Here is a 24,003-nt window from a genome sequence, read left to right on the forward strand (position 1 = left end):
TCGCAATGATTCATTCACGAATCAGACATCGCTACAAAAAAAGACAACTGCAAGAAAAAATGCATCGACAAAAATCATTTCTGATGATTATTACATTTTTATTATGAAGACAAGGACGACATAAATTGAAAGGAAAAAATAAACCAACAGTAAAAAAGGATTTAAAATCGCAGTTTGTGAATGTTTAAAGTGATTTAAAAAAAGCCTTTAAAATATCCGGCATGCAATGGTCTTATGAGATAGGCCTAAAATAGTATTAATGCCTCAGAAATCTATCTTTTGGCAATTTGATAGATTCATGTCGTGTTCGTGTGCTGTGACCATTGTGACCAATGACAATAGAAGGGGGGTTGTTCTTTCTCTTCCATGAAAAGAGGCGGGGTTTGAGTTTGGGAATATTCAGAGAAAAGCGTAACAGTGAGTCTTGAGGGAGGAATCTGGTAAATGAAACTCGATTTTAGACATGGAAATCGCCTTTTAAGGTAAGTGGCTGATAGATTCAATTGAACAGTATATGATGGGGTGCGTTAGGCACGAGAAACCTCCGCAATCGTCCGGATGAAATGCAGGAATCTTCATAAAGAGAGCCCTGAACTATTCAGAGTCACCAGGGGCCTCTGCTTTTCACATCACGTTACTCGACAAACTCCCTCTTGTTGCTCATAGCCTCTTTTCATTTTAGGACTGGTGATTTATAGTCCCCAACGACCCTGCAGTCTTCAAGATTGGCAGCCTCTATTTAAACGCGTTTTACAATTTATGACAGCGTTAAAGTACTCTTTAACCTCATCTTTTCTATGTGTCCAATATACTGGATACATTTGTTTTAGGGGTTTCTTATCCTATGGCAACAGTTATGTTGTCAGGATTGGACATTTTAATTTTCTTTGATCATCTTAGATATAAAATCATAACTGGCAGCATGTCAGAATGATTCTCCACACTTTGGGTTGAAATTATGTGTTTTTGAATTGAAGCCATATTGTTATGTATCAAGTATCTTTGAGGAATGTTAGAAATGTCAGAAAATAATCTCAATACAATTTACCACTACTTACTCATGCAAATGACAAAAACTGACTAATCAGTATATTGCACGTGCATTATTAATGTTTTCATAAACCAGTTTTTCATGCAGTAGACACTGAGTGTTATGCTTGTTTTTATCACGGAGTACTAAATATTGTCAAATACCAGAATAATATCAGTTTTTGTGTCCACATTAGGCGTCATATTATATTTTTCATACCTAAACATTGTAAAGAGGTGCTTTGATGAGGTTGAACGTCTGTTTTAAACAAATGAAAGAAAGTGAAAATAGTTTGAGGAAGTTTACTGGAAGGAAGTAGCCTTTAGAAATCTGATCCAGTGAACTTTTCTCTGCCCCGATTGTTTGTGCGCAGTGTGATGCTGGGAATCCATGCCTTCATCCTGCCCCGAGAAGACTAGCCTCACTCACGCGTCTGACCGCTGGAGGAAGGCTGGAACTTTTGAAGGCGCTGCGTCTGGTCGCTCGTATCCAGTGTGAGTGAACGGTGGGATGAAACTCTTCTTGTTTGCTTCATTCCTCACGTGCTGTCACGGACATATTCGACCTAGGAAGCCAACGGCAGCTCCAGCTAATAATGCGGCGTGATTGATCATTGGCAGGAGACAATACCCATCCACTCCTTTCCATTCCTACAAAATCGCTGGATATCTGTGGGCGAAGAGGCGTTTGTTCCGCGGTGTTTCTCGCTGTGACAGGACTTATTTCGTTTAGATCAATATGACGTCTCCGGCTAAATTCCGAAAGGACAAGGAGATTATAGCTGAATATGAAACGCAAGTTAAAGGTAAGTGAATTGTGTCGCTAATGTGCTTTCCTACACGGCTACCATTGTGTTTCTTGTTGGATAGGTTACAGTGTATATGTATGAGTGCAAGTGGTGCAAACGCAGTCGTATTACCGAAGAAAAACGCTATTTATTTGACTATGTGAGAAACAATGCTAGCTCTTCTCCACATGTGGCAATGTGTCCAAACGGAATGATAGATGTGCGATCGGTCGGTCAGTCAGTCGCCTGTGTGAGAAGCGATATTGTCAATAGATACTAACTCAAACTGGGTTTTGCTATTAAATATGTTATTTATGTGACGTTTGTGCTGTTTTTCTGTATTATTCCCTTCAGTCAGCTTGTGTAGGTTGTACGTATAGACAAGGCAGGGCGTTTTCTTTTGCCCTGCGTGTCTCTGTGCGAGCTGGTGTGGTGCTGTGTTCAAGCTATTGATTTTTGAAACATGTCAGGTTGGCTGACATAGATGTTTTACAGTAGGTCAGGGACTTAAGCAACACGTTTAAAGCCGTTTTGAATTTTATCTGACCGAAAACTGTTGTGCCTTGGCTCCTACTGAGCGTGACTGAAGTAAAGGTGTGATGCTCGGTGACAGTTCGGTTATGGCTGTAACCTCATTAATGTTGTTCATACTGCGCTGTGGTAACCGTTTTAAAGTGTTAGTCTGAAGGCTTAGAGAATGTTTTCTCGTATTCTGAGTAGCAATGTAGTATTTCATGAAGTAATTGTAACAATACACCGCGCTTGTTTCCTGTGTGTGTACGCAACGCGTGTTTTTTTTTCTCACTGGAGGGATTCCGTTCCCATAGAAACATCTGTCTGATGAGGCAAAACGAAGCTGTGTTTAACTGAAAGACGAATTGAATGATTCACTTCATTAGTGAAGCTCGCTATCACGTTATTCACGCCGTTATGTGTGCCTGCTCTATTGTGCATTTGCCCGGTCACTGGCACTTTGAGTTGAGCAACTGATGAGCCCTGCCTGTTGCTGTTAAGTGTGGGGAAAAGCTCCTTTAATGAGAGCCAGTGAGTTTCTCATCTATGAGAGTTTTCATTCAAGTAGGTCATTGTGACATAAATATCGCTAAACAGAGCATGAACCTGGTTTAGGGTGTTTAAAGGGGTCATATGATGCTTTTTTAAATATCATTATTTTGTGTATTTGGTGTAACAGAATATGTTGACATGCTTTAATGTTCAAAAAACACATTATTTTTCAACACACAGCGTCTCTCTGACATGGCTGCATCAACACTAACTGTGGTTACTGAAACCATGCCTTATTTCTTTGTGTGCACATTTGGGCGGCATTATGCAAATATTTCCACATAGTGAGGTAGATATGTGGGGGCGTGTTAGAACGAGCCATTTTAGGGGGGAGTGGCAGAGTCTTAACTTTGATAAAGAATATCTCTTTGGTTTTGAGACTTTAGTCTTTGCAACTTCAGAGATCTTATCTATGCACAATCAGCTTGTAAAACTCCAAAGAGAAAGGAAAACTTGAAATCGCATCATATGACCCCTTTAAATGTAAGTTTTGGATGGAAATATAGCTAAAACAGTTCAAACTAGCCTAAGCTGGTATGATGGTTTTAGCTAGTGTCCCAGCCTGGATTTTGGCTGGTTTTAAAGGGGGTTTGGTCAGCTTTTCAGGTAATCAGCCTGGAGACCATCTTAAACCAGCTAAGACCAGCGAGCCATCTTAGCTGTTTGTTTGTTTGTTTAGTTCAATAAATGTTTGTATATATGGTTATGATTTTACATTGTTGTGATTTAAGTAGAAAGTGTATTTTAGTAGAGTTGTGTTAGTTTTAATGGTTGTAATTTGCTCCAGTACCTATGCTATGATCATGGAATACAAGTAAATAAGGACGTTTTAGAGAATTTTAAAAATAGTGATTTCCATGCCAAAAGTAATGGAAATTAATTAAATCTTATTAAGTCATTAAAAAAATCATTACAATTACCAAATATAAATTTTTATAGCTATGCTTAGCTCACTGGTTTTCAACAAAGGGAGCCAGGGCCCACTAGAGGGTTGCAATATCATTAAAAAAAAAGTTAGGCTATATGAAAAAAAAAATCTAGCATAATTAAAATAATCACTAAATTAATATTTCATACATCATTCATTTTCAATGTGAGCTGCCATCTTTATAAAAAAGATTTTAAAAATCTATTCCACTAATCACAAATGGCTGGAAAAGTGATGGAAATTCATTGGTCCCTTAATGGATAACCTGGTTGTCAATAGTAACTGTTGCCATTTTTTTATCAGCCTTAGTTAAGTTGTTAAATTTACATCATTTTTATTTAGTGTCTTTTACAGATGAACTGCAGAATTGAATAATAATTGCATTCACATCCCTGAGAAATGTTATTCCCAACACATTGATGCTTTCATGCTAAGAGAGACCGTTTCAGTTTATAAAGTAAATGTAAATCTATAAACCTGATATTCATTTTGACTATTGTTCCTCCTCCAGCTCCTCTCTCTGGATGCTGTGTCATATCACTTTCTCTTGCCAATTTGAACCCCCAGCCTCCCCCACAAGCAAATCCCTATTACTCTGCCATTTCTGAACGAAAAAATGCTTGTGGATCAGTTTGCTCAAATATCTTGAGATGACAGGATCTGGAAAGAAACAATAATAGGAATGATTTCTTCTCTCAGGAATTGCGAGGCGCACACTGAAAAATGCCTTGCCTTGCCTAGTGAAACATCGCTGATTTGGCTAAATAATCTGTCATGAATTAGTGGCAGAAGAGGAAGCAGTAATTGCTTGGTGATCTATTTCTGTGCTGAGGCAACCAGATATGAGGAGAAAATCTGAAACTGGAGAAGTCAGAGAGAGACACATCAAAGCTGCGTACATTTCTAACTGGATTATCATTGATTAACATCAGCTTGATGCGGAACATAGTTTTTCCATCAAAATCATGTTCTTATTCTCAGTGCCCTGGAGTTGGTGCTATAAGCTATTAAAATCCAATGAATACATAGGCTTCAGGCAAACAGTATCTCAACGATCTGACTCTTTTCTGCACATCTCAATACCTTGGGTTCTCCATTCAGATTTTTTATAAAGGAATCACAAATGAAACCAACTCAAAGGCTCACTTATGGCTCAGGTAAGAGCTAAGAGATGGAAGACTGGGCTTGACGTTTCCAAGGATTGGCAGGAAATGTACAACTGTTTTTTTACCACGGCTGTTTGGAAGGATTAGATAATGTAGCTATAATCCTTCAGACATGGGAAGTGAGCCTGTCAAGCATTTGAAAAGTGACTATGTGTATAAGAGCTTTCTGAAGCTGTGGGAAACAAAATGATTGACTGCTCTAATTGGCATCAGTTGTAAAAAAAAAAAAAAAGAAAAGCCAGGAAGATGCTTTGCCCCTCTTTATGTGCTGTGCCTGATGTATTTTTAACAATGGAAAAAGAACCAGAAGCATTTGGAGAGATTGTTTTAATGAAGATTTAAAGATGGACATTTCCATTAGTTCCTGTAATTTAGAGATGGCAGAGAAACCGTATTGTGCAAAATGGATTAGAGCAGGCAATTTTTGTAGATTCGTTGATTTTAATAGTAACTTGACGCATATGTATGTAGGTCACTGTTGAATTCTGTTTGAAGTGCTGATGGTGTTTTGGGGGGAGGGTGCAAAAGCCTACTAACATTTTCCTTCTCAACATATTTCGGCCGAGTTCCTCATATTTCCCTGCTTGAATGTCAGTAATCACTGCGTTCATCCAGTTTCACAGCACGTAAGGCCCAAAACAGACCGTTGCTTTTGATCAGTTTCATACTATATTCTGGTTTTCATTCTCTGTATTCTTGATCTCACTCTTTGACTGTTCATTTCTAATTCTGCAGCAGCATGTGCTTCTGCTGACAAGCGAAATAGTGGAGTCTTCACAACCCAAGCATCTGTTATTTGGCAAAAAGAGATGGAATGAGAAAACCTTCACTTGGTTTCATTAGCAGCGGTTTGGTGTTTTCACACATCTGGTGCTTTGAGCAGACAGAGTGATATTGATTGTTTGAGGAGAGTGAAAGTTTCAGAGGCTGATCCAATGAGAGACATCATGACGTGTGAACATTAGTGATCTATATATTGACCAAGCTGATTAATTGGCTGATATTTGATGTTCAGAGATTGTCAGCATTGGTTGTGCAATGTCCCTGTTTATAAATAATAAGTAAATCATTTCTTGGACAAATGAGAGAGTTTTTAAAAAACATTTTTATAAGTAAATCTTATCAATAAAGTAAAAAAATAATGAATACAGATTTTTATATGAATACAGATTTTTATATGACTACAGGGATAGAATTGGTTGGATAACTAGGCCTAGTTAGCCACTGTTACCCCTATGATCTCATTGTGATACCTATTATACATCAACTCTATACTGGCTTTTGTCCATTTTGGTTAGATATTGCTTTGAAGTAGGGCTGCACGATAAATCGCATGCGATATTTAACACGCATCTTATCAGTAAAACCGGTTCTGTAATCAGCGGTAAATCTCCATCACCTGCGTGCTTTCACATTGAGCAGCATTAACTACACAGAGCCGTTGTTCACTGACGAGCTGCACAAAAAATCGCGCGAATATGAACGTGGTTTTGTGCAGCTCCTCAGTGAACAACGGCTCTGTGTAGTTAATGCTGCTCAATGTGAAAGCACGCAGGTGATGGAGATTTACCGCTGATTACAGAACCGGCTTTCTGACAAGATGCGCTTTAAATATCGCATGCGATTTATCGTGCAGCCCTACTTTGAAGGATGTGTTTAAATGGCATTGCTTGTTAGTGGTCACTCCAAAGTTATGGCTTGGTTGGTTTTTAAAAAAACAGCAGCGCCTCTTCCAACCCATCCCAATATGTTCAGTTAATCTGCGAGGTCGATGATGAGAAAGTCTTTTAGGTTTACGGCTCTGCATCAGCCTTTGTTTACCCATGCTGCAGCTGCAATGAATCGTTACTTTTCCACTAATCTCTTCTTGTCCTTTTTAATACCCTTCCCATAATGAGTGTTCCTCAATTAGAACTGGCCAGCATTGATCCGTGGCTCCTGCTCCGGCCAAGACGCTCCACTTTAGCACTTAATGAGTCCGTGGAATGGATGGTGTGCCTGGTATGGTGCTAGAATATACAGTATGCAAATGTTCTTTATGTGGAAATGCTGACTTGATCTGAAATAATCTTCCCCAGGAAGGATGTTTGTTTAAGGAAGAAGAGGAGAGGAAGGAGGGGGAGACAGTGCACAACACACATGTATTGTTGCTATTGTGTGCTTTTGAATTGGAAACTCACCCCCGATTTCTGGACTTCCTGTCAGAGGACCAGCCCTGAGGGATTTATCCTGGATCAGGGTGAAGGTCTCTGCTGTAATCAGGATACCTTGTTGATTTGGTCCAGATCTAAGTTTTTATCATTTATTTGATTAACAGTGGAGGCCAAATTCTATCTGTAAGAGAGACAACTCATTCTTGTAGGAATTGGTCTTTGCAGCTTTTCTCATACCATTGTAGTTGTTCTCACACTTGCATTCACTTTAGAGAGCTCTTTAACCAATTAATCATCTGTGTTTCCAACATCTGTTATGTACTAAATGCCTCAGATGCAGGAGAACGTTTTGGTTCCCTCAGTTCACCAATAGACAGACACATGGCGTAATGTTTGTGGACACAACATAAAGGTCATAATTGACAACAGATGCCCGATCCCTCTGGATGCACACGACTAGATGTACAAAACTGTTACCTGACATATAATAGGAAGGAATGAGACCGAAATCACACCCCTCAAAACTCCATTATACTGTTTGCACTGCATCAGCATAATTTACTGTGGAAATGAAAATGCCTGGATCGACTTTCTATTCCCTCTAATTAATCTCCCGCTGTGCTTCTCAACAAATGAACACCAGGTGAATCCCAATCTAAATTTTAAAACTCTGCCAAACTGGATCACAAGCATACGGATGAAGATCAAGGGAAGATGGATGCTCCGTTTACCTGCCATCATGAACCTGCTTCTGCTTGCAAACATGCTCAGGGACCAGCTATTTCCAAACCACCTTCCTTTTTATTTTTCTAAATATTAGCAAGCATGCAATTCATGCACACATGCTCATTTTCATGGCCTGATGGCATTTCATCTCCCGTAACGCTGGACTAAATAATGTGATTTCTCTGTCAGTCCATGCTAAATGTCCTGAAGTCCAGCAGACCTTCAAACAGGCACGGTAAAGTCATCAAGCACTTTCCCGGCGTTCAGCCATGGGAAGGTGTGGGGGAGGGTTGGAGAGAGCCTGCAAAGTGGAAAACCATTTACATTCTGTCTTCCATCTACTTCTTTGTCAGACTGAAATGGCCAGTCTTGATTTTAGTGGACTTTTGCATTCTGCATGGCAGTAGAACACATGCCAGTCGGTGACGTCAAAACAGACTGTGAGGTTAATTCTAAGACCCAGAACAGTCATTTTTACTCGGTCAATCTTTAAAATTTAAAGAGCAGATCAAACGAAAGAGGTCAGAGTGCACACTTTGGATATACTTCCTTATGTTCCGGCTGTTCTGATTGGAGGATACCAGACAGGAAGGGGCTTACCTTTTAAGAAGTGCTAATTATGGATTGCTTGTCACATACATAGCTGTTTTCCATTAGTTCCTCCTTTGAGGTTGTTGGATTTCCACAAGGAAGAGTGGGGCAAATAATTAAAGTACACACCCATAAATGTTAGTATTGAAATGATTTAAGAATTGTTGCACACAGAATTGCTGAAAGTGGTGCAACATCATGCAACATCATCTGAATGGTTGCTTATTGATAGTCCCAAAAAAAACGTATGTTGAAGCACCAAACGGAAGTACAAATTGCTTGATAAAGTGGTTTGGACATTATTTGGATATTATTATTTGCAAATGAAGGTTAAGTGTGCAATTTTTGTGCAACTAAGGGCAACCCCATAGTTGTGCAAAATTGCACACTTCAGGAGCGTTTACTGAAAAATAATGTCATCTTTTACCCTATTTTCTTTTGAAACCCATGACTTTTTTCTTAGTGTATTTCTTGTGCAAAGCTATTGCTTGGCTTCAGAACATATGGAATATAGTTAATGAATCATATGGGCCACTTATATGCATATGGGACACTTTATTTTTTATGTTTAGCAGTAGTTTAGGGGTAAGTCGTGGCCTAATGGTTAGAGAGTCAGACTTGTAACCCAAGGTTGCGGGTTCGAGTCTCGTACCGGCAGGGATTGTAGGTGGGGGGAGTGAATGTACAGCGCTCTCTCCCACCTTCAATACCACGACTGAGGTGCCCTTGAGCAAGGCACCGAACCCCCAACTGCTCCCCGGGCGCTGCAGCACTGCCCACTGCTCCGGGTGTGTGTTCACGGTGTGTGTTCACTGCTGTGTGTGTGCACTTTGGATGGGATAAATGCAGAGCACTAATTCTGAGTATGGATCACCATACTTGGCCACATGTCACGTCACTTTCACTTTCAGTTGATTATTGAATACACTTATGATGCTTTTATTGTGCTTGTTTATTGTTTTGTTTTTTTGAGTTGGTCCCCATTCACTGTCATTATACAAACATCTTTTTTTGTGTGTTCCACAAAAGAAAGAAAGTAAATAATGACAGAATTTTCATTTTTTTGGGTGAACTGTGCCTTTAAGATGACTGTCTTTAGCTCTTTGTCAGCTTGAACAGTGACTCAGTTTGAATTAATCTAGTGGTATTTATGCTGATATTTGCATACTGCCAACGGACTCATTCCTCCATCAGCTTGTCCGCTATGCAAAATTCGAATGGCAGCTCAACGCAACGCACCTTGTCAACATCTTCTCTTTGACTCTGTGGAGTGTCTCTGAGAAAATAAGTTACTAAAATGAGGAAGCATTTTCTACTTGGTTTTTCCCAAAGGATGTTTCAGTTCCTCTGCTCATTTAAGCCTGGCCGCTGTGAGAACAGAGACCACGTCTCGCACGGCAACAGACCTGAGACCTGTAGGAATGTGCAACATGAGTCAGGATCACCGTCTTTGGAGAGGACCGGTGTCTTTTCTTTCTCCTTCTCCTTTCTTTCCAGATCTGCTGTGGTTCTGGACTAACAATAAGAGCATTGTGTAGAACTGCAGGACCAAAGCGGTCTCTGTTCTTCTATTGTTCTTTTTTCTTGGCCTGCTCACTCCTACTTTTCTCGCAACTCCTGAAATGACGGTTTGTCAGTCAGGATGAAATATGACACATTGTTTTTTGGTGTTTTCCTCCCCCTCCCCTTCACCCTTCTTAACCAGACTTTTAATAATTGCAAACACATGACGTTTTAACACATGGTTGACCACACACTTGGGTATGTTGTTTTCTGCTTTGTATTAATTTCCATATGGCATACTTCAGTGTAGAGACAGTTTAATGAGAGACCACAGGCTATATTGCCTGTGTAATAATTATATTATATCTTGTATATCCACGTCTTGGCTCTGCATTGCTTGTAAATATGATCCAAAATGTAGAAAAACTTGGACTACAAGACGGACAAAAACTTTTCAGGTTTAGAAATGCACAGAATAAGCGAGGAGCTATAAAAAAGCCTTGTACATCAACAAAAGCATATTCATATCCTCAATTTAAAAGTCAGTAAATAAAGGGCAGCAGTTCCTCTAAATAAACCCAGCCTAAATGAAAAACAATTGAAACTGAGGTATTGGATGTCTGAGAAGTCCCTTGGGTCAGGAGAGGAAACAGATTTTTTCTTTGTGTTAAGGCCTGCTTTGTTTCCTGCCTCTGTTAGGCCGGTTCTTGATTACAGTTACTGACCGCTACATGGCTTTCTGGCTCACTTCCTTACTCGACATCCAGCTGGATACTGTTTTAATCCACCTTGGTTTATAGTTAATGGTTTAAACAATGGTGAGCTGTGAAATTGAGTTAGTAAAGAATACAGAATTGTGGGATTGTGTGAAGAACGATGTAACTTCTACCATCCTCAGCATTCACTCTCAAATGTCTTGTTGTTGACTATTTCTTTGTGCTGTAGACTGGAAAAAATATTGGCTGCCAAAAACAAGACACCTACCTTCATCTTTTGTAAATTTATGGGTGTAAGAATGATATTAGGTGTGTCTCTTTTCAGCATAATTAAACTTTGCCTTCATCTCAGTACCACAGACATGGTTTTCCTCCAAACCAAAACTTTTGTTGGTATCTATTTTCCTGTCAACTCTGATCACGAATGTCTGACAAGTAGAATATCTTCTCCCCAAGATTGAACATTTATCTCACTGTTCTTTACCACATGAGTCTTCTCTGTGCCTTTTACATCATTCACATCATTTCATTTTAGATTGAATGTTTTTTTTAATGATATAGCTATTCAGTGGCTTTTAATTCATTACTAACCACGAGAGTTGAGTGTATGCTTTAAGGGGGAGTCTGTATGGTTGTCATTCCTTTTCTGAGTGCTTAGCCTTAGGGACGCAATACCATTTATTTATTTATTTATTTCATGATTTATCTGTTTATTTTTCTTATTTGTCTCATTTATCTGTTTATTTTTCTTTTCCATTTTTTAAATTTTCTTATTAATTTGTTTGTTTATTTTAATTAATTTATTTTTAATTAATTTATTTATTTTTTACAATTAGCAGTAGTTGATTATTGAAAAAACTGGCCAGTAATGGGTTTTTAATTGCTGTTTTCTATTTTCATATTTTTTTTAATTTTTTTTTAGATATTTAGATCAAATCTGACACTTTTATTTTAAGATATATCTCAGCCAGAATTTTTATATTATGTATTTCTACTGTGTTTACAGTATAACTGCTCAAGCAGACAAGCTCTTTTTGGCTGTAAATGAAGAATATTGGCGGAGATACAGGCCTAATCATTAGCCCAAATCCACACCACAGAATACAGTCATCAGGTATAAGATATCAGCAGGATTTTCAGCATTGGAAATGAGGTGCTACACTGCACCATTGCCATGAGCCATGCAGCAGGGACAAGGCTTGTCTGACTGGGTCACACTTCTACTAATGCTTTTTTAATGAAGCAATTCATCACTGATCTTTGTTTTTCTCTTAATATGTGGTCTCTCTTGGTTCCCCCCTCCACAAACATGCTCAGGTTTGCACTGATCTGATGTTGGGGTAGAGGAGATGAGCCAAATGTATGCCTCATCTGTATTCTGATGTGCTAGCACAAATGATTTGGAGCCATTTTAGGTGTACCAAAGTGTCAAAGCATTTTTCAGTTTGATTTTTTCTGTACGCACCATGTGAGCGTAGGCTCAAAGAGCCAAATTCCTCCTCCTCATGAGCCCAGCTTTGCTTTGAACTTCAGATAATGTAGCTACGCAACGGTATGCCCACAATTAGGGGTTCTCCGATCAGGATTTTTGAGGCCGATCACCGATCACAGAAAGCAGTATCTGCCGATACCGATCTTTTTAAAGCCTTCTTTTTATCATTTATAACTATTTATAGTGATACTCCAAAAAAGGATTTTTAGTCATTTATTCAGGGCCTGAATTTCATTTTTGAAAATGGGGGGAATTCCCCTCTTAGGTGACTCTTGTGAGAGGGGAAGCAGCACGGACTGTCCTTTCACACAGGACCCAGGATTCCACTACTGATCCGTGGCTGTTTACCACAAACACATCATTTATCCATTATTTTGATTTCAAATCCAAACATTGTCACTGAAAATGCTTTTTCAGCGTTGCAATGCCTTTTTTACACAGTACAGTAATACAATCTTTAACAGACATGTTTAAACACAATAAATATAAGCAACACATTATTCAATGCTTTTTACTTTTGCATTTACTTCTAGATTTATATATTAAGTTGCTCAACCAAGTGGCAAAACATTTAAACTACTTTTCTTATGTTATCACAAACTTACCATTGACAGAAATAGACAGCTTCTACTGCCTTTTCTTTTGCATTTAAATAGAGATGCACCGATCGATCAGCCAGGGATCGGAATTGGCCGATTTTCCTCATGATCGGCCCGGATCGGTGATCGGCCGGTCAGTCTCACTTCTTTCCGATTTCGAGCCGATCCGTTTTGTTACCAGCGGCACAGGCAATAGCGTCAGTCAGTTAGACACAGTCAGTTTTGGAACATTAAATAGTTGAGAAAGAGAACGCATGTTGTGTAACAGTATATTGGGTCCGTGGATAAACTCTTAAAGGGACCGCAGTCCAATATTTATGCTGTGTCAATCCATGTTCATATTTACTGAAAACAATGGGCTGTTACTTTAATTCAGCACTTTCAGCGCAGCAATAGACTGTGTGGAAACGATCTCTGCACTGCTGCAGACACGCTTATAAACTTTTTTTTATAGAGCATTATATATTGAAATATATAAAATCTATATTTTATGGTATATATTTTCAATATATTTTTCATTGTTAAATGTTTTTTATCATGAATTGTTAATTCATAAATTATAACTCATATTGTGTGGATTGATTGATTGATTGATTTTTACATGAATAATACAAATTTATGGCAAATGACTTAAGGTTTTATTTTCAATAACTTAATTATTTTACTGAGATTTTTTTTTTTATGATATGAGGACCAGACCTGTTGCAGACTTCAGTCTTGTAGTGTGCGTTTGGCAGGAAAGAAAAATAAATGCACATTAACTTCACTATCTGTGGACTGAGCCATTGAGTGGATGCATACACTGAAACCAACATTGTGTGTTTTGGAATACCCACAGACCCTTGATGAGCAACCCTTGGAGGTTCCTGTGAGTCGGGGACAGGCAGATCTCAGCCTGCCGTTGGCTTTCTAGACTCTAACTTTGTTTTACTCAAACCAGATGTCCGCTCACCCTGCACATGACTCCATAATGAGAGCCAAACCTGAGACTATCATTCCTTTGCTTCATGCACAGTCTGTTTTGCACAATATTCCTCCTTACATAGTAATTTACTGGCTTATTTTAAAGGATGGAGGAGGTTGTGCTCCTTTGAAGTGTTCGCACAGCCCCACTGTGTGCTGGTACTTGTTTTTGACTTCTATCCAGCTTATACATTGACTGCACGTCTGCTTCAATTAATATACACCCAGAGATGATAATTAAACCGAGATACAACTCCAGGGTGTGCTGCAAATGTTTATCATTTTATTGCTCCAGAATTGTATTGCCCATTAGTGTGTTTTGCATATTTTGACGCATCTTGAAATATTCCTGTGTAGTACAAAGTTTGCATGGTGTAACTGCTAAATACATATACAGTTACAAGAAAATTATGGGTTATGCAACTATACGTGTATAAACACGTCCTGCTGCAAACAAGCAGAGAAATAACATACATGAAAAGCAACAGTTTGTTCAGTGACCTAAAATCAGCATTATGTGGTAACATCTCAGTGAACTGGTTTTATTCAAGAAAAAATATTGCTTAATACGACTGAATTAACCTGTTAAACCAACGAAAATGATTTTAGGGGTCAAATAAGGTAAAATATAGTAATATTTTCACAGACTTCCTACTTGCCAAATAGGTTTTTATTTATTTCTTTTTTATTTTATTTATTTTTTGTTAAACAAAATGTTTTACTTCTGGCTTTTTATAAGAAAAAAAAAAAGATATATATAGGCCTATATATATTAATCTGTCATATGCTGCCTGCCAGCAAAGTTATTTAGAGTTTCCTTGTGCTTTCAGATGCACTCAAATGCACTAATCTGAATTATTGACATTATGTCATGTACATTTTTGTTGCTGCTGTTTTACTAGGGAGAATAGTTCACAGTTAAGCAGTTCGTAAATACTGCAATCCCTGACCACAGCGCTCTCACCATGAAACAGTCACAAATGCCAGTGTGGTCAATGATCAAATGTAAATCCGTTGGAAAACAGTGGGCCTCTACAGTTTTTCCTCTAAGTGGCAGTTTAGTGTGATTTTTCTAGCCTCTTATCTTTATATGTTGGTTTCCTATGGTTACTTTTTGGTACTTTGAGTGCCAGCTGACATCCTTCATCCACAATATGATTAAATTTGATAATTCTGACATGACTTGAAGGCATCATTAAACACAGAAAGACTTTAAAGGTGATCCGTGACGCTTGCATGAAGATTTGAACAAATCCACCCTTCTGTAAGCAGTCGTCAGTCACTCATTTCCTCATTTCGCAATGCGCCCCGATTATGTTTTCAGATTATGAGCATACGTTTCTTTTTTCCATAAATGTTTCACACCTCAGAAACATTATAGGCATACACTAGTGCTCAGACATAAACTTATAAGCTGATGTGCTTATGTTAAGCCTATTCCGCAACAACTCATGGCACCCAAACTCTCACATGCGCTTACACTGCCTCTCCACAGATGTAAACATGTGCTCTGTCTCTGTCTTTCCTTGTATTTTTCGCTCTCTCTCCATGAGTCTGTTTTACCCCGTCACTTTACAAAGGCCCCATTGGAGTGGGAGGTAATTATTCTTGACACTAAGGAGGTCCGGCCATCTGACCCAACACTGGAATGCTGAAGAAATCTCTTATAGTGCTATATGATTTAATTACATAACTGTAAGTTATTTCTCAGGAGCTCACTGTATAATTTATGACATGATAATATGTCACCCTCCAGTAGCCTCTGAAACCAGTGTAACATAGTCATGCGAAACACAGAGCCCTTTTGCTAGACGGATAAGTCATAAACATGTTTCATATGATGCGATTATAAATTGCTTTTTTGTTTTTACATTCATTTATATTAGACGGATCGCGATTCGATTTCGATTAATCGCACAGCCCTACATTGAGATGATGTTTGCTCTGTTCCAAAACGTAGTAATCAATTTGCTCACTTATGAGGCTCCATTACATAGCTAGGGTGTCAACTTAGAAGGCAGTTGGCTTGTGTCTTTTGCAGATAGAGAGAGAGAGAGCTCTAAAGTTCAGATACAGTTGTAGCGTTTGAGCTCAGCGACATCAAACAGCTTCCTGGTTGGATGTGTTTCCAGTCTCCCTTTAATGTTCTTCAGATAAAATGAACATTTAAAGGTGGTCCAGAAAAACGAATGCATGCTGGGATCACAGCATTCTTCCTTTCCAGCCTGCCATTTTGAAGCAGACATTATTTAGTCAGGAAATAGCAGACATGTTACAGATGATCAGTAGCTTGTATCTTCCTAGGGGTCAATGTATATGGTAGTTATATCATTGTGATAGTTGTATTTCTAGTAGGCAGTGTCTGTTTTTACAGCATGTCTAAAAAACAGATATGGCATCTACTTCAATGGAATATTTTGTTTCCATTTAATCAGATTTGTGATGTTTGAGTGGATTTTATTTTCATATGGACATAGCTGCCATTGCCACTTCAGATTGTATATGAGAAAGCATTCAGATTTGTCATCTCTGTTGGTAGAATTAAACTGCGTTGTATTTCACAGACTGTTTGTCTCTCAGTAAATAATAGATGATCTTTTCCTCTGTACACCAGACCTTGCTGTTCATCCACTACATTCAAGGTGTGATGTATTCTGCATATGTAACAAATTTACTACCACACATGTGGGGAAAAGGTTGTACATTTTTTTTTTGTTTGTTTTTTTTTTGGTGACCCGACTGGCAGTTTAAAATTGACCCTTTCAATCGTTATGCACGTCTAGTCTTGACAGCTCAAATGGTTTGCAGACAATTAGTTGTGTGCAGTGTTTACTACATCACTCAATGCGGCTTCCTCTTTACATCACTTCTGATGTGTATAGCTGGTTAAGGGTTGGGGTCGCTGGTCCCTGGTGGTTAAGGTCTGTTTATCCTTCATTAGGTGAACTAGAATAGAAAACTCAATAGACTGTTAAATTGTTTTGTCAGTGCTTCATTGATTAACATCTAAATGAACTATTTTATTTCATTCAAAGCAAAAATATAATGAAATATGGCTAAATCAAGCTGACTATATCAAACTGTACCAGATGAAACTTATCACTTGTTGAAGAAATCTCAGTATTTTGTGTGTGTGTGTTTGGATTCTCTTACTCACTGAAAGTACATTTTCCCCTCACCCTTAGCAGTGTGACAAGTGCATCAATAATTAAGCAGCTGACGAAGAAAACACAAAGCAGGCAGCAGAAGCCACCAAACATCTCCTTTCACTTTCTTTCATCCTCCTCTCTATTGTCTGGCCAGTATAGGGAAACCCAAAGCAAACGTTTAATAGGTGAGCCTCTGCCCTCGACTTCAATAACAAACAGAGCTGCCTGATACCACGAGCTAGAGATCCATGAAAATAGGTTTGTGGGAAGAGACCAGGGAGTTTTGTGGTGGACGATGGAGAGGTTAGCTTTCACTTTGTTTGCATTGGCTGTTACTGCCCTGTTCAAGGCCTCTCTGATAACACGACCCCTCTACTGCAGGAATATCCATCATGTGGCCCAATCTTATTTGTTCAGCTCGGAAGAGCCAGATCCTTCGTCCTCCTAGTTCCTCAAGCCACAAGAAGAAAAGGGTGTGGCTTCAAAACACAGCCATTGTCTTTCTACAATATCTTACAGTGGAACAGTTATTGTTTTTTACGACCGCAGTAGCTGAATACATACGCAGTGCATCAATGCCAGCCTTTCTCTTGGACTCCCAGACTCACTCTGTGTCCACTTTGCATTGTTTAATGACGCCTGTTGGGGGTGGGGGTGGTGGGGATTCTGGCATCTCGCTACTGACCTCTGCTCTTCGGCGGCCCTGAGCCCGTCGGCATTTCCATGGCAACAGTAGACACCCTACCACAATGGCTAGTAACAATCTAATACATTATGTTGCTGTGGAACACTTGGACAAATGGCACAACGGTGATCAGAGCTCAATCCCAAGCATCCGTCAACAAGTGTTGGTCCGTCTGAGTGGTATTTGCTTTGTTGCAGCTAATGTGTAGTAGACTGTGAATATGAATGCGATACTGAGGTCGTTCTTCTCCCCCTACCAGCTTCACAAGCTTTGCCTCATTTGGCATTCTGACTCCATTGCTCTGGAATGGGCTTGTATGTATTTATCTAGCAAAAATAACTGCCCCATTTGCTTTTAAAACAGATCAACTGACCTTTCTTTCAAAGCGATGACATTTTAATTCGATTTTACCTCAGTAGTTCAGTGCATTTAAGAGAAATACCATCACATGTTTGCAGTCTCTTGGCTATTAAGTTAGTGTAAATGAACACAGATTCATTCCCCCTTTTTCTTTCGACTGGCCCACTTCAGATGGTCTCGTAAGAGCCCTCCTGCAGATCCAATATCCTGCTCCTGTTTTGGTCTCATTGTAGATTTTTAAGCTCGGTAGAGGTGAAATACTATACAGACATATGCTGATTCTCCAATGCAAAACTTGAATCTTGCATTGCCAGTCAGTCGCTGGGAATTGAAGCTAAGCTTTCTGACCTCCAGGCGCTGTGGACTGAGTGTTCCTAAGCTCTTGTGGAGGGGGCTTTGGAAGTCAAACACATCTCAAGGGATCTTTTAAGCAACTTTACACACAGCCGGGTAGCTGCCTCTGGAAACTTAATGCTATGTACAAATAAATGGTTAATTGTTGTTCCGCTCAAATCTTCAGTTGATTCTAGCTGGCTTCAGCAAAGGCTAACAATGCAGCCTCTCTACATGTCCAAAATGTTGAATTCCTTTATTAACAGTGGTTATTCACAAGTAAATATTTCAACATTACCATAATTACCATAATCACAGCAGGCTAATCAGGTTTTGTAGTTCTCTTTGCCTTTTGCCACCATGTGCACAATCTGGAGATATTTAGCGTTTGTAAATCTGATTATTCACATGCAATGGATTCTGAGGAGCTTCATGGAATTTTCTCCTTGCCATTGAAGTACAATCTTGCACTATTGTGCAGAACCAGAAAAAAAGACTTGGGAACGATTGGCTCCTAAAATGAAACATTTAGGAGCCAAATGGCTTTTTTACTTGCCAAATTATAGAATCGCTAGTTAAAGACGGTTGTTCAGAAGCACTTCAGTTCATAGCTTTTTACTTTTACCTTCTAACAGTCACTGTACTGTGATGAAGGGAATGCTTATCATATAGACTAAGATAATTTAAGTTACATGAACTGGAGTGCTGTCTAGTTGTATTTAGTAAAATTGTATTTTGAAAGAATATTTCAGTAACAGCTCTGAGTCTGAGTGATTCACCGACTGAATATCATTCAAACGGCTAACTCACAAGTGAGTTTCATAAATCTTTTTGACTGTCTCATTAAAAAGATCTGGTTCAAAGAAGTCATTTGTTGATGAATCAGACATTGCACTTAACTACACTCTTAAAAATAAAGGTGCTTCACGATGCCATAGAAGAACCTTTTTGTCTAAATGGTTCCATAAAGAACCTTTAACATCTGAAGAACCTTTCTGTTTGACAAAAGGATTTGTGGCGAAAGAAGTTTCTTCAGATTACAAAAAGGTAAGAAAGAGATGGTTCTTTAAAGAACCTTTTACTGAATGGTTCTTTGTCGAACCAAAATATGGTTCTTCTATGGCATCGCTTGAAGAACCTTTTGAAGCACCTTTATTTTTAAGAGTGTAGGGTGTTATTCTAGTTGTTTAGTAAAATTAGTTGTGCCATGTAAGATTGACTTTTTAAAGAATATTTCCGTTTGTTTGGGGGAAAAAAAGGCTAACCATTAATTTGTTTATTTATTTATTATTATTATTATTATTTTTTTTTTTTTACAAAATATAGGAGTGTTTTTTTACCATTTATTAATTTTGTTAGGGAGTCAGTTGTGAACTGCTGTGATCCAGTTTTAACGGCTCTTAGTGACTCACTGACTGCTTCTTTTCTAAAAGTTTTGTGAACATTTTTACTGACTCATTAAAAGTACTGTTTGAAAGAGTCATTTTTTTCATGAATCAGACATAATGACTCCCACTGTGTTCTTTGTTGCAGGTAATAAATACTAGCACACACACTAAAAAGAGGACACCTGACAAAACTGCATATGGATGCACACTGAGCTTTTAGGGGATTTAAAATATTGTCACACATTTTTATTTTGTGTCACTTTTGAGACTTTTTGTCACGGTATTGAGCACTGAGTAACATTGGGAAGTGGTCTGGGTATCCAGACGTCACTGTGGTTCTCATCATTTGTGTTATTGCCAGATTGATTCTTTCAGTCTGTCAAATATAATCATGCCTCCTGCTGCAGACACAAATGGCTATTCTGTTTTCTCAAGCCCACAACTTGACCCACTCCTGATTAAACCCAAGGGGGAGATTCATTTCTCCTCATATAGCTCAATGTGCTTGAGCTACAGCCGACAGCTTTCATTTTTCCAGATGGGTATTCGCCTGATTCTTAAAAAAACGGCAAGGTTTGCACAGCAATATTGCATCACTATATGATGCCCTCCATCTTTTGTTATTGTAACATGGTATCTGACATCTCTCCTTATATGTCATAGTGTTATAGAACATCTGCAGTCACCTTATGGTGCCGTCCAATTCATTAAACACACAGGAACAGGCGGTGTGATTTCTAGAACAATGTGTCCCAATCGCTCCCTCCTGCATTGCAGCTTTCTGTGCATGGGGGCTGCAGCACCATACATTCCCCAGCAAGCGTGGAAAAAAAGAATCCTGCAATGAAAGGAATTGCAGTGGATCTTAAAAATGTGTAAAACCGGTCGCAAAGGATTGCCGAACTTGCAGTGCAAGCCATAAATCAGCATGCTTTTCATGCAAGATTAAAAAACAGGTCAAGATCTATTTTAGATGTCGTTTCTCGCTTGTATTTCTCAGGAATGCATACAAGTTCACATTAAACGCTGTCTTAGTTGGTATGTTTTTTTGTAATTTTCCAGGCTGGTTTCTGCATCAGTAAAATAACAATCAATAAAGCAGCTTAAACTATTTGATCTGAAGATAAAAGTCTGCTTGTCGGTTTCATGGGCTCTTAAGATCTGAATGCCCTTTTTTTTTCTTGTGGTCTTATGTGGAAGCTCTCAAAAACATTGGAGATATGTTTTTGAGATGGAGCCACATTTTAGATATGGAGCCATATCTAAAATGTGATATATACAGTATATGCCTGTTATATCTATATATTAATGTGATATGTTTAATGCTGATAATATCAGAAAACTACAATCGGAAAACAAACTGATAACCAATGTATCGTGCATCCCTAATATTGGTGTAAAATATAATAATCATGTATTAAGATATGAAAATATTTACACTTGGTTTGAAATCACTTTCAACAGATTTCATTCCTGGAGGGATCTTTTTCCTCTTCTTTTCTGGAAGGGTGTTTTGCTTTGCAGAGGTATTATTTAGCATGCCAGAGTGTATTTCTGCTGAGGTGTTATAAGCCTCCCTCCCTTGTTCTCTTTCAGTCTGCATTGGCCTACTTCTTGTGTGTTTGTGCATCTGCTGTAGAAGGTGAGGACAAAGAAAGCATCACCTTGTGCACAGTGGCATTGTGCAAAACCCACAATCCATCTTACATGAACAGGTCATGGGCTGATAATTACCAACAAGTTAGAGGTAGTTTTTCCCTTTGGCCTTTTTCAGCTACCTTGGATCCTTTTATGGCCTCTTTGTTTTGCTAAATGATGCTAAACAAGGTCTGTGGCTGTGGCAGTTGCGGCAACCTCCATGTATGCGGTTGAGCTGTGTGTTTTAGCGCACCATCTCTCCTGGTAATTGCAGGTTTTCCTCCATATCTAAATGACTGTCGTATTTCGCCTTGTATGCGGTGTTGCAGCCGCAACCCAGCCCAGAAAAACCTGACACTCTCCAAGTCATTACAGCGACACGTTGCTGTTTCCCAGTTGAGTGGCTAAATCACTCTCACACGCTGCAGGCTGCTGGGATGAGTTATACCACCCAAGAGTGAAGGGCGGCGGAGAGAGGAAGCTGCCGGTGATTTAAGAGATTGCAGTCATTGGAGCAACTAATTCTGATTCCGCTCTTTCTTTCTTGCCCTCTCTGTTCTCCTTGAGTGTAGATGAGACTGTATAACATCATGTCAGCACTACTCATCTAATAAGATTGTGAGAGATAAGTTTTCCTCCCTATAAAAGCCAGATTATTTTGTTCTATCACCACGAAATCTTCATGGATGTGAGTGTAATGTTTTAGGGTTGGGAATGGAGAATCTGTTCTCATTCAGAACCAGGTTTTCAGGTTTTGTTTAAAAAATAAATAAATACATGAAACAAATTATTATCATGACTTTCAATATAAGACAGCTTTTTTTCTACCAAATCTCACGATTTCTGACCTAATTTTAAAAAGCAGAGTGAAACGATAATACTTTAAATACATAATTTATTTTATTTTTTTATTTTTTTTTATTTCTTGGTCTAATGACTTACTCCCTCAATGAATTGTTTGGAGAGGTTCATTCAAAAAAATATATATTTAAAAAAAAAATCGTTAAGACTCCAGAATCGCTCAACACCATTATAGTACCATAAATGTATTATATATTAAATATATTTTTCTAATAAAAAAATAATAGATGCAAAAATATCATGGTTTCTGACAAATTTAAAAAACAGAATGTATTTATTTATTTTTTCTTGGTCTAATGACTAACTCCCTCAATTAGAGAGAATCATTTAAAGTCCTAGATGAAGCATTAATTAAATCAAGACACCAGAATAGTTTGATTAATTCTACACCTTAATCTTAATATTCCCATTCCTAATTCTACGCGCTTTCTGCATCACTAAGGGTGGGAATTTGATTTAATAAGCTGCAAGAAGCAAACGGCCATAAACCTTGTTAAGATGAGAAATGGTACATTGATTCAACGGGCTTGAAGTACCTTCCCTAAATCTTCACAGGCGAGCACCGTGGCCCTGGAATGTCTTCTCTGAATTTTGATTATTCAAAAGCAAATGTTTTGCTGAGGATTTTGGCAAGTCAGCAGCTCTAAAATCCCCTGGGTCAGGGACTAGAATGGCAGTTGCTGAAAAGGCTCCACATGTTCTTGGCAGTTTGGGCACTTCAGAATCACCGCGCCACTCCAGGCCCGGCCCGCTAGCACAATGCAGGTCTGTGTGTGAGGGCAGGAAGGGGGTTAGAAGTTTTACAGGACTTATAATGTCGGCCTTGTCTGAGCGGAGGAAATGCCGCTCAATTCTGAATGAGTTATGGTACACAAGGCCAGACCTCGACAACGTTCCCCGCTCGATCCAAAGACAGGGTTTGTGAGCTACTGCCGCAGCTACTTAAAATTTAATTTGTGACACTAAATACTTTTGACACATCTGTGAATGTTAGTATAACTTATATTTCTGTTATTTTTGCATCAGTTTCCTCTGAATAATAGATATTCAAGTCAGCATATGTTTTCATAGCACAATATATATTGCAGAAAAACAACATATTGCAATGTCAGTGTTTCCAATATCATGCAGTCCTGCCTCAATTGTTCGGTTTTTGTCAATATACGCCAGGCCTTGGGCATTTTCTATTATAGCAGATTTTGCCGATAGGGTCACAGAGCTCATCCTGAGATCAAATTGCGTTTTGCATCACCTGGGATGAGAGACCAGAAACGACTTTGTTTTATTGACCCGTAGCTATCAGGTTACCATGCTCGCTGACAATCACTTAAAAACAAACAAGACGCCAAAGTGAGTTTTTATTGATCGGATGTAGAGCTGGTTAATCTGTTTGTGGTTGGATTGTGGGTTATAAATGTATTGGACGTCTTGTATTCTGGCCATGTTCACGTTAAGGTGGGCAGATTAGGATCGGTCAGATATTATCTTCTGTGATCTTCAGACGTTTTTCTCATGGTTATTATCATACTGTTGGACATATGACAGGGTTTCCGCGGGTCCTTAAAAAGTCTTAAATTTAGTTGTATCAAATTTAAGGCCATAAAAACTCTTAAAGGGGTCATATGATGCTGCTAAAAAGAACATTATTTTGTATATTTGGTGTAATGAAATGTGTTTATGCAGTTTAAGGTTAAAAAAAAAACATTATTTTCCACATACTGTACATTATTGTTTCTCCTCTATGCCCCACATTTCTGAAACGCGTCGATTTTTACAAAGCTCATCGGTCTGAAAAAGCGAGGTGTGCTGTGATTGGCCAGCTATCCAGTGCGTTGTGATTGGCCGAATACCTCAAGCGTGAGACGGAAAT

General features: G+C 38.7%; 1 protein-coding gene across 1 annotated transcript in view; it reads left to right on the plus strand.

Annotated features, from left to right (window-relative positions):
• Positions 1-393: 393 nt before the first annotated feature.
• Positions 394-24,003, plus strand: part of srgap2 (SLIT-ROBO Rho GTPase activating protein 2) — a 98,513-nt gene continuing 74,903 nt past the window's right edge. Inside the window, exons 1-2 of the mRNA XM_016470290.1 lie at positions 394-482; positions 1,404-1,835. Coding sequence (XP_016325776.1) covers positions 1,769-1,835 — 67 coding nt within the window. The 5' untranslated portion in view covers positions 394-482; positions 1,404-1,768. The remainder of the gene's footprint in view (positions 483-1,403; positions 1,836-24,003) is intronic.

Source organism: Sinocyclocheilus anshuiensis, unplaced genomic scaffold (genome assembly GCF_001515605.1).
Source record: "Sinocyclocheilus anshuiensis isolate Anshui unplaced genomic scaffold, SAMN03320099.WGS_v1.1 scaffold1640, whole genome shotgun sequence".
Taxonomy (NCBI): Eukaryota; Metazoa; Chordata; class Actinopteri; order Cypriniformes; family Cyprinidae; genus Sinocyclocheilus; species Sinocyclocheilus anshuiensis.